This window comes from Phyllostomus hastatus, unplaced genomic scaffold, assembly GCF_019186645.2.
Source record: "Phyllostomus hastatus isolate PE091 unplaced genomic scaffold, TTU_PhHast_1.1 phas_contig_210, whole genome shotgun sequence".
In the NCBI taxonomy this organism is placed as follows: Eukaryota; Metazoa; Chordata; class Mammalia; order Chiroptera; family Phyllostomidae; genus Phyllostomus; species Phyllostomus hastatus.
In genome coordinates this window covers 16,480,643-16,492,255 of record NW_025333737.1, presented here as the reverse complement: position 1 = coordinate 16,492,255, position 11,613 = coordinate 16,480,643, and the positions used below count along the sequence as shown (strand labels likewise).

General features: G+C 48.4%; 1 protein-coding gene across 6 annotated transcripts in view; it reads right to left on the bottom strand.

The window, feature by feature from the left end:
* The window catches only part of YPEL2 (yippee like 2), a 58,021-nt gene that overhangs the window by 9,200 nt on the left and 37,208 nt on the right, over window positions 1–11,613 (bottom strand). For all 6 annotated transcript variants that reach the window (XM_045836397.1, XM_045836393.1, XM_045836395.1 and 3 more), the window contains one exon: window positions 457–500. In XM_045836397.1, coding sequence (XP_045692353.1) covers window positions 457–500 — 44 coding nt within the window. The remainder of the gene's footprint in view (window positions 1–456; window positions 501–11,613) is intronic.

Below are 11,613 nucleotides of genomic sequence, written 5' to 3'. Positions count from 1 at the left end.
ACCTTCCTCTCCCGGGAAGAGGCCATAACTGACATGCCCGGGGACCAAGGCTACTGCGTCTGCGGAGGGTGGGGTGGGGACTGGCCCTGACCAGGCCTTCCTTCCAGCCTGAGGCCCTTCCATGGAGGTCGGTGTCTTCTGTTCACTCTCTCCTCCCCAACAACGTGTCTCAGACCCGGTCATAAGACCTCATGTCGAGGGCTCTCTCAGAAGCACTTCAGCTTCTTCCCTCCGAGACCACAGCTCTCTGATGCGCCTACTGGGGATAGCGAATGTATTATTTTTAGCAGCCAAAGATGGTGCCAAAAAAAATTCCCCTAAGATAACTGGCTACCACTTGTGGAAATGAGCACTCCACGGTTTTTTTCCTGTGGCACAGAGGACCATCGAGAGTTTTATTCTTCCCACCCCTCCACATGTACACCAGACAATGGAGGTGCAGTCAGAGACACTCACACTGAGTTAAAGAGGTACGCTCGTCCTTGGCTTCCTTGGAACGACTGAAATGCAAAAACACAAATCGATGGTTAGACAGTCCCTTCCATCCACCCACTCAGGAAACCAGCCCCAAGTCACAACGATCGTGACCTTCCAGGACGGACACAGCAAAAGGGAACAGTGAGACAATTAATAGTTCAGCTGGCGAATGGCATGGCGGGGGAGAAGGCAGAATAAACGGCGACAGAGCCCAGGCCAGCCCACACCTGGACTGTTTGCACCGGCCCAGGTGAGAAGATATGAAAAACACAAACTCCACACTATCATTAAAAACTCCTTCCCTCCGGACAGCATCTGACACAATGGATCGGCCTGAGGTGACCCAGCCACACTTTTCCTGGCCCCCCCCCCACCCCCCGACTGCCGTCACCTGCGCTGGCCACAGCTCTCCTCCAGGTGGCGGGGCCTGGAAACCAGCGCCCGCACCTTTGCCCGCCTCTGGGTCCCGCTCTGCAGCAGACAGCAAAGAATTGCTGGGGCAAGAATAAGCCACCAAATCCACCATCTTCTCACTTGTGGGGCCTGCTTGTAGGTCCTAACGGCCGCGACAGGCTCCATCCTCCTAAAGCAGAGTCTCCTCCTGAGGTGTGAGCCACGCGGTGTCTCAGTCACAGGAAGGCTCATTAGGCAGCCGTCCCGCTTTCACTTCTACTCAACTACGAGCTTCTTTCTTCCGGCCGGACGTGGCAGGGGACAGGAGAAACGGGAGCCAGAGCGTGCCATGCCACTTGGCGTCGACTTCCATTAACACAGGCCCGGTGCGTGTTTTCCTCCTCTGGTTACACACCATGTCTGGCTGACATGAGCCAGCCGTGTTCCACATTGCTGCCTGCATTTTTAATGTGGCCTGACAATTGGACCCTGAATTAAGTGCCCTAGTCGGCTCTGAAATCCACTCTAAAAACAAACCAGTAACAGGCCCTCCCATGACCTCTGTTACTCAGTGGCTGGAGAAATCTGGGGGGGACTGGTTCACTAGAGAGAACCAGACAGGATACAGATCACTGCCCACGAGAGAGTCGCTGTCAGAAGCAGGACTTTGGGGATCGGCGGCGCCAGCCGGAGAGAAAGGCAGGGTTCCTGACTCGTGAGGAAGCAGCCTTGGGGCAGCTGGGCTGTTGGTCGCCTCCGCGTCCAAATGCGCCAGACGCCTTCACTCCCAGGTGTGGCTCCCAATGTTCCCCAGTCGCCGCTCACACCTAAACCAGCTCTCTCTTTTCCTCTGGGTCTCGAAGCATCCCTGGGGCTCCCAGGAGCTCCCAGGCGAGAACTGAGCATGAATATGAGTATCACAACCTTGAAACTGGGGACCGGGGAGTCCAGGCCAGATGTTTAGCTGAGACAATGTCCCAGTAACATGGACCCATTTGGCCAACCTGTCAGCTCAACCTTAGAGCAAAGGCACCTGAGTGCTACCAGGGTAGTGACAGCGTCACAGTCTGGCCCCACTGACCCCTGCAGTCTCTTCTCTTGCTCCTTTCCCAGTGTAGCTTTGCTGTAGTTGGGCCAAACCACGTGAAGCTCCTGGAAACTTATCTCACCAGCTTTGCCCACAGTGTCCCCTCAGACATTGAGGGGAGGCTCTTCGCCAACCAACCCTAAGTCTCAGCTCGGCTTCCTCTGACCTTCCAGGAAGAGGTTCCCGGGTGGCACCTGTGTTCGGGACTCCTCTTGTTCCTTGTCTGCTCCTTTTTTAATTTGACTTTAAGAAGGAATCTGGACTAGCTGACCTCCAAATCCCTTTCCAGCTCCAAAACTGTATTTATTCATGGTTCCACGGTCCTATGGATGGATAATAGGAGTGCCACCCTCTAAAAAACATGTAAGACCTTTGGTTCAGAGCTTAGAAGACGGTGGCTATGGGAAAACACATCCTTGAAGAAAGCAGACAGGAAAATGACCACATGAAGCACCACAGCTTCACCATTTCTGACAGGAAAAGTCACTTATTTCTCGAACATTCACAGATCACCTACCACCCGCGAGGAAGTGTTCTAAGACTTTTCAGGGCAGTGGTATCCCCAGAAGGTGCACGACCCCCCAGGGTAGGAAAAATACTAGAAATTTTATCTATTTTTATCTTAAAAATTTTCACCAAATAGTCATAAGATATGGATTGCCAGTGGAATCTTCCCTGGGCTAGCATGTGCCATGTGTATACCAGTGTCTCAAAGGAAGTGTGGGACTCTCCCCATGTGTGTGTGAGGGGGGGAGGTACGCTTTGGCCTCTGCTTTTAGCACATCCTGAATACCACTATTTCTGTGCTATATTTCTGTGTCAATAATGAGGCTAATCTCAGAAGATCTTTAAGCAGCAGGACCCTTGTGAGTTTTTGTGGGATCAAGTACCACCTAAGATCTTAAAAATGTAAAGTTAAACATTTTTCTTTTGCAAAAAAGATGAGCATCCCAAACTAGCTGGCCTTTGTGGTAAAAAGTCAGCTACTTCACAATATCTTCAAAAATAAATAAATAAATGAATGAATAAACAAACATATGAAACCTGTCCTTTTAAAGCAAAGGTGACTTTTTTTTAAGATTTTAAAAAAGATTTTATTTATTTATTTTTAGAGAGGGAAGGGAGGAAGAAAGAGAGAGAGAAACATCAATGTGCGGTTGGCTAGGGGCCGTGGCCTGCAACCCAGGCATGTGCCCTGACTGGGAATCGAACCTGCAATGCTTTGGTTCGCAGCCCGCACTCAATTCACTGAGCTATACCAGCCAGGGCGCAAAGGTGACATTTTAACAGGAAATGGAAATACGAGTATAATTCCTTTTAGAAAGAAATATGCTATGGAGAGAACTGGTATTTGGCAATATTTTCCCCATATGATCTTTGTAGTTTAAAATTTATATGCCTATACAAAATTAACTCAAAATGGATTTAGAGGAAAATGCAGGAGAAAAGTCCTTTGTGACCTGATATCTTAGTTATTATGCCAGAAACATAATTTATTTTAAAAACTGCTAAATTGAACTTCAAAATTTTAAGCTTTTGCTCTGAAAAAGACACTAAGAGAATGAAAAATAAGACTTAGACCGGGAGAAAATACTTGCTAATAATATATCTCACAAAAGACTTATATCTAGAATATATAAATAACTCTCAAAACTCAACAATAAGAAAATGGGAAAAGATTTGAACAGACTTCAAGAAAGATAAACAGATGACAAATGGGCCCCATAAAAAGATGCTCAGCATCACTAGTTATTAGGGGAAACATGAATTAAAAACACAGTGAGATACCACTACACACATATTAGAATGGTTAAATTCTTTAACTGAGAAAACCAAGTGCTGTCAAGAATGTGTAGCAAGCAGAAGGAACTCTCCTACATTGCAAAACAGCACAACCACTTTAGACAAAAATTTGGTGGTTTTGACCTGACTAGTGTTCAGTGGGTTGGGTGTCGTCCCACAAACCAAGGGGTTGCTGGTTCGATTCCTAGTCAGGGCACATGCCTTGGTTGCAGGCTTGCCCCCTGTTGGGGGAGCGTGAGAGGCGATTGATGTTTCTCTCCGTCTCTTTCTCCTCCCCCACGCCTGTCAAGAAATAAAATCTTCAAAAAAAGATAGTCTGGTGGTTCTGTGCAGTCATGTCATATGGAAACCTATGTTTAAACCTGGACAAGAATGTTTTTAGACGCTTTATTTGTAATTGTCCAAAACTGGAAACAATCTCAGTGCCTCGCAATCAGTGAATGAACAAACAGCATGAATGAATCAGAAAGGCTCTAGGCTAAGACAGTCAGTGGCTGCCACAGGTTATGGGGAAGGGGGGAAGCAGACCACAGAGAGTTAGCCGGCGAGGGAACTGCTCCGGGCCGTGACTGTGGGGTGGTTACAAGACTATGTGTTTGTCGTACTCACAGGACCATACACCAGACAGTGTATTTTACTGTGTGCAAAATTAAAAGTAATTTTTTAAAAATCCAATTCTTAAAAATAAGCCATCTCTAAAATTTCCTGTTATCTTTACATTGTACTCCTATATTTGTACAATGAAGAATTGTAAAAACAATTTCCTTATCGATTTAAAAGAATTCCAAACAAAGAGTTTTAGAGGGGTTTGTAGCCTTGTTAAAACCCCTTTACCGGAAATCTGCAAGAGCAACTGGGAAGTTCAGTAAAAACCTTCGTGTCATGGGTGGGCAGACTGGAAAGTGGGGATCATGATTTTTTTAAGCACAAAGATGCTACTCATGTTCCATTTGAGTGTCCCTTTCTGAGGGTGCGGCGAGGGAAACTTAAAATGAAGCACTGAAATGTGCTCTGCCTTTGAATACTGTATAGAAAGTGGTAAGATTTTTTTTTAAGAGTGTATCTTCATGAAAATAAGATTAAAAAAGCAAATTCATAATTGTTTCATTTTTCCTTCCATCTTTTAAAATTACATAAATCATTAAAATTTTCTTCTTAGATATGCATATAATGTACATGTTCCACAGCAGCAGCAGCAGCACACACATACCACTCACATACCGCTCACGCAGTAAGGACACGTACTCGGAGGACATGCTCAAATATTCTTCTGACAGGGACATGTGATTTTAAAAGTCTGAGGCCACTGCTCTGGGGGCTCCAAGGCAGGGCTGAGGAAGAACTTTCCCCAGCCCTGACGCTGATGAGAATTCCTAGAAAGTGGGGCTAAGGCAGGACACGTGGCAGAGAAGAGGAGCGCCAGCCAGGCCCCGAGGCCCGCACAGGGCCACCACGGTTCCTGCAGGCTTGTTCTCCGAGAGCATGCTGGCCGAGGCCCTGCACCAGGGTGCCAGACCCAAGCAGGGCTGTCTCATGGCAGTATCTCCTCAGGCAGCCCCTGGGCGACAGGGTTCCCGGACCTGGTCCTCAGCCTGGCTTCAGGAGCTGCCGAGTTTCTTGGGGCAGAGCTCTTCGGCAGGGCTTCCACCCTGGGGCCCTGCCAAGTCAACAGCAACGATGGGAAAAACAGCCGTGGAGAACAACAGGCATCTTGCAAATAGACACAGACAAGAATAGGCCCCGGCTGGGCCCCTGTATCCGGTGGGGCCCGGCCCAGTCTGGCACAACCAGGCACAGCCCGGCACTCCCCGGAGTGAGGGTGGCACAAAGGTAGGGAGACTGAGAGGAGGGTAGGGAAGCAACTGGAGTGAAGCCAACAGAACCTCAGACCAGGAGACCCGAGCAGACTGCCAGACACAGCTGTCCGCTGTCGTTCCCGCCAGGCAAAGGCGGCTCTCTCCTGTGCGGTGTGTCAACCACAGCTGGTATTCAGGGCTCCAGGAAGGGTTTTTTTTTTTAATTACACAAAACTTTTCTTCTGTCTTTTATAGGAAAGTAATCATTTCAGGCCCAGCCCTTCCAGCCAGCTCAAAGGAACGGAAAGGGTTTTGCGTTTCCTGTTTGGTAGCCAAAACCACTGCTTTCTGGCCCCTTTGAAAGTGTGGAAGACAGCAATTGCTTTCAAAAGTAGGAGGGTCGTTGAAAAATGAATACTTTGGGGGGAAGTGGCAACAGAGCAAGCATTCAGGCTCCTTTCCCTTGGTGACAGGCGCAGGTCCTCACCCTGGAGTCCCGTCTGTTGATGGACTCAGGCGTGAAGTCCCCTGGCATGAAGCAGAGCCTCTCAGACATGGTCCCCTCCCCTCGCTGGGAAGGTCAACTGAGCATGCGCCTCAGCAGGAGCACAGAGCTACGAGGGAGGCAGGCGTCCACCTGGAAGCTACTGAAATAGACGCGTATCTGCACGTGATTAGGGGACCCAGTCTCGGCACCAGAAATTCAGGATCAGATTCTGGTTTTACAGCTTCACCTTACTAGCTCCTTGACCTTGGAAGAATTATTTAGCCTCTCTCAGCTTCTACATCTTTTCCATGTGTAGATGGAACCCACGTCTGTTTCACAGGGTCACATTGAAAAAACAAGGTACCTGCAGTGCCGAGTAGAAAGGTCAGTTCCCCACCTTCCTCGCTGGCCTTTTCTGGAGCCCCGAGAGGAGAAATGACAAGGCTGATCCTCATCTACCTGGGAGACTGTGGTCTCCCCCTTTCTCTCCTATCATGACAAAAGGCAAGTCTTTCACTCTTTGCAACTCAATGTCTCCATAAAAATGGAGGAATGGGACCGAAGCTTTCCATGATCCCTTCCACGCATAATACTCTGTGAATCCTTGAAAACACTCGGTGCGTGCTTCTCCCACCTACCATCCACAGGCAAGGTCTTAATTACATGCACTTCCGAGAGGCAGACTGACTGAGTTTGAGCCCCGGCTCCGCCATATACTAGCTATTGTCACTAACCTGAGCAAGCCAAGAGTTGCTCTAAGACTCAATTTTCCAATCTGTATAATGGGCACAACAAACCAGTGTTCACATTCACACCAGATTTGCATACAAAACAAATGAGATGATGTGTACAAAAGAAAGCCCTTCCTAAATTTCAAGGCATTATATGAATTTTGTTGCTGTTGCTAGAATTTGTTTTATTATATAACTATAAAAGAACTTATTGGCACAAAATAAAGGTGAATTTTGTCTAATGGAAATGTAATTCACATTTCCACAAAGGTCACCCTTTTAAAGTACACAATTCAGCAGCTCTTGGTGTGTTCACAAGGCTGTACCACCATCACTACCATCTGATTCACAGACCCTAGCAGAAACCTCCCATCATTACCAGTCACCTCCTGTTTCCCTTGCCTCTGGCAACCATGAACCCACTTTATGTCCCTATGGATTTGCTCAAGACACCACATACTATACCATGGACCATCTCAGTGAAAAGGTAGCGTGTTAGTAGAGACACAAAAGAGGATCAGTAAAACCCCTGCCCCCACCTCAAAGGAAGTGACCTTGGGCTGTGGAGGGTCAGGCCAGGATTTTTTTTTCCTTTCTCATTCTTTTCTCCATCCATAGTTAGACTTGGTGGGGTTTCCTATTGGGGGTCAGTGTAAGGCACAGGCTTGACTCCAAAGAGCTGAAACCCAAGCAAAATAATACTGGATCCTGTTTGGATTTCACCCTGAGGAAGCGTATGGAGAAAGTGGAAAGGGTGATGATAAAGAACAATGAAAATTATGAAAACTTCCAGAATACGAACTCTAACATTACTTAAAAAAAAAGAAACTGTGTCAAAGAAAAAGAAAGAAATTGTGAACACTTAGCTAAGAGGAAAGAAAATGAAAGGGGATTTCTTCCATCTTCTCTGCAGTAAAAACAAGAGGAAATGCACTTGGATGGGAACAGGAGGCCTGGGTTAATTATAAGGGGAATTTCCTGACTCTGTACAACTTCCACACTGGGACACAGGTCACCAGGAAAGACTAAGGAAGAAAGGACAAAGCCATTTGTATGTCTTGACGGTCCACAAAAAGCTTTCCCACATCTGTCCAGAGATTCTGAATGGGGAAAGGCCACATGTGCCGCCCAGGGGCAGAAGCATGGCCTCCTCTGGCCCTCCTCCCCGGCTCGGAGCTCTGCTAGGTCTCAGTGCAACCTCACATTCCCTAAATGGATGGAGGGAGGGGCAGGGAAGGGACTGGCTCTTAAGGAAATATCTGCTCTGCAGAGTCATAAAATTCCAAGGGCATGGGAACATACACTTACGAGAAACAACCCAAAAGCACAAAACAAAAGGTGGTGAGTATCATGGGTGCCACATTTTATTGTTGAGAGGGGGAGATGCTGAGATCTATGTCACTTAATCATCAGACCCTTCAAATTCACCTTCCTGTTGACCTGCGTGAGCTGGGCTGCTTTCAGGGGTGGGCCTAGAGTAAAGAAACAAAGTAGAGAGAGACCCTACAAGGTCTGCTCCCTCCCGGTGTCACGCCTGCCTGATGTGGAGCAGAAAAGATGCAGGCTTGGAGCTAGGCAGGCCTTGGCTCCAGCCCTTGCTGGTTGTGTAACCTTGGGCAAGGCACTTCATCTTTCTGAGCCTCCAGGTCCCGTCTGCAAAAGGGAGAAACAGAATGCCTATTCCACAGGGACACTGAGAGCGTTAAGCAAATGCCTGGACATAAAGCACAGTACCTGGCTCACAGAGTATTTAGTAAGCGTTTATTTCCTTACAAACCACCACCGGCTTTCAGGACTTAAAATGGGAGCTAGATGACTAGTCTGGAAGGGCTGGGCTGTCTACCAGAGCTTCCCCAGACCCTCTTCTGAACCCCTCTACAGCTGCAGCCCTCCACAGCTCCCCCACACCTCTCCCAGCTGTCCCGAGGGCCTCAGATGTGGCTGGGGGCCGTGTGGTTGTGCTCTGATGAACCGAGAGCAGTGGACAGGCTCTGAGTCTGTGGCAAACGGCTGGGACAGGAGATGCCAATGTCAACACACAGCCGGTGGGAAAGCAGATGCTGCCAGCGCTCGGCTGCCTGCACTCCCCCTTCGCTCTCCACAGAGGCGGCATGGAAAACACGCCTTCTCCTGAGGGGCGGAGCGCAGGGAATTCCTGTAAGCACACAGGCCTGTCCTCTAGAGAAGGAAGCCTGGCATGTCGCCCTCACTCGGTCTCTTCGGGGAGTCTGGCTTCTGAGTTAGGGAGCAGAGGTGCCGAGTCCAGTCGGGATGTAATGGCAACGAGCCATTCACAGCTGGGCCCCCTGCAGTTCAATTCAAATATAAACCTAAAACTTGACAGGGGGCTGATATGATGGTGCTCAAGTGTCTCTCAAAACCATTAGGCCTTTGAAAACAATTCACTGTGAGCTGCTAAACTTAAAAGGATAATACAAATTAGTAAACCTAGAAAGGACAAATACCAAGTTCTCAGATTTATTTATTCAATCTATGCTACTGTCTCCAAAGCCAGCTGGACACTGGCAAACCAAAGCGTCCTCACCCTCCAGAGGAAAGTCCGCTAAAACCTGCAGACTCTCTTCGGTAAGTCCCCGCCGAAGCCAATCCGCGCAAAAAGGCCAGAGAAGCTTCCCTCCCAGAGTGAAGCTATGGCGGGAGGGATGGCTTTTTAATTATTTCCTAAGAAGCAATCCCTAGAGCGATACTGGAGAGAGTTTACAGTTGTAAGTGAGGTGGCTCTTAAACTGAGGAACAGCAGCAGTGACGGCTCACATCTGTACAGTGCTCACCGCACGCCAGGCAGGACTCGAGCTGTTTTATGTCAGCCAACTCAGCTAACCCTCTCAACGCTCTAAGGAAGTGGTACGGTCGTTGCCCTCATTTTACAGATGAGAAAAGTAAGGCAGAGCGAGGTAAAGACGCGTGCCCCCGGCAGCCAGTACCCGACAGAGACCTGGGTCGTCTGGCTCCCAAGTCTAGAGGAGAGTGAAGACGGGGTCACAAGGGTGCTGCCCCAGTGACTTCCTAGAAGGAGCCCAACAGAATTAGACAGACACTGACACACACCTCGGGTGTTCACACACAGTCACTGATTCGACCTCCGAAAGAGGAGGAAACTGAAGCCCAGGGCGGCTCATGGGACTCGTCTGGTTTTACACTGTGAGCCGCAGTCAGAACTTGACTCCAAGCCCCCGAATTTTTCAGGGGCACGTCGTTCACTTGGAAAGTCTGTCTCCTTGATGAAGGAGGATGGAGCAAGCCATTAAGACTGATTAAAATCTCTTAGGATATCTGACTTCCTCTGTTCTGATTCCATATTTACTTAGCAACCGCCTAATTTCAATTCTCTCGCTCAAGTGGGTTTACCTTCAAGGAAGATAACGCACAGTTCAAGCTTTCAGGACTGTCTGTTCCGCTGTAAATTAATTAATTAGAATTCTGTCCTACCTATTAGCTTCCTGGGAGTTGTGTGAGGGTGAATCACTTCACCACAGCTTGGCCACTCTTGAGTGACCGGATACAATTAAGTTTGCAAACCACCCAGGGCCGTTCTCTGCATCCCAGCCTGCAGAGCCTTCCCAGCTCACTGCTCCATGGATGATTCTTATTTTACAACCCACGGAAAATAAATTAAAGCAACGAAGCCCCTTAGAAATCCTTTCTTTGGCACCTGAATTTCATGGCAGAGAGTGAGTCAAGAACCCAGAAGATTGCTTGGGGGGATTACAGAAGAGAAATACGTAATTAATTGCGGTCTGCAGGAATCCTGTGCCGTGGAGCATAGTGGAGGATCTCAAAACAAAAGCAATATATGCTTATGACTTCATCTAGTTTTAATGTCACACTACTGAGATTTGAAGAAGCTCCAAAGGCCAACCACTCACCTGATGCATGGACCTTGTCCACCTTTCTATCAAACCTCTGCTTAAATACATCCAGAGACAGGAAACTCACCACCAGGCGCTCTGACAGTAGCAAAATTCGTATGTGGGCTGAACGAACTCTGTCTCCTGACGGCTCCCTGAGTCCTCCATCTTCCCATCCTTTGGTGCCAAACAGCATGTCAAGTTATAGCTTTGATGCTGTCATCTTGCCCACATCAAGGTTTCTTCCATGGGCTAAACCCCTCCCAGTGTAACACCGTGGTGTAATGAAAGAGTTAAGTAGTGGGATGAACTAGACTGAATTCTCAGTTCTGGCACTTTCTGTATCATATATTCTTGGACATTTTCACCTCTCTGGTCTCAAGTTCCTTCTCTGCCACATGGGATAATAATGCCCACCTCACAGAAAGTAAAATGCCTGGCATCGAACAGGCCTTCAATACATGGTGGCATCCTTCCCTCTACGAGTTCCTTCAAATTTCCCAAGGACAGCATGGTTTTAGTCTCACCAAGCTTCCCGCTGTCTTCTGAGCTTGACTTTTTGTTTCATACCAGGTGTTCTCTAACTTTCAACACTTTCCCCTCCTGGAAATGCTACCTGAAGCACTAGGCCTTCCTTAAACAGCTGGGCTGGAGCCTGCACACAGAAGCCAGAGCAGATTCATGAACTCACAACTGTGTTCTCCCAGCTGGGAGGTGCACAGGAGGCTTCCCTCCAGTGAGCACGCTCGCACAGATCTGCACTTGCCTCTGCATTCACACCCCCCACCGGGGACTGGGCTTCGGAACAGAGCTGGGAAGGAGAGCTGATGTTACTCAGAAGGGTCACGGTGGTAAGGAGGCCATGGTGGGACTTGAAGAAATCACAGCCAAAGAGCTCTTAAGAAAGAGACTGAACATACATGTTACAGAGATTTCTGCCGAAGCGTACAAGCTGGGCTGGTGGTTGCTG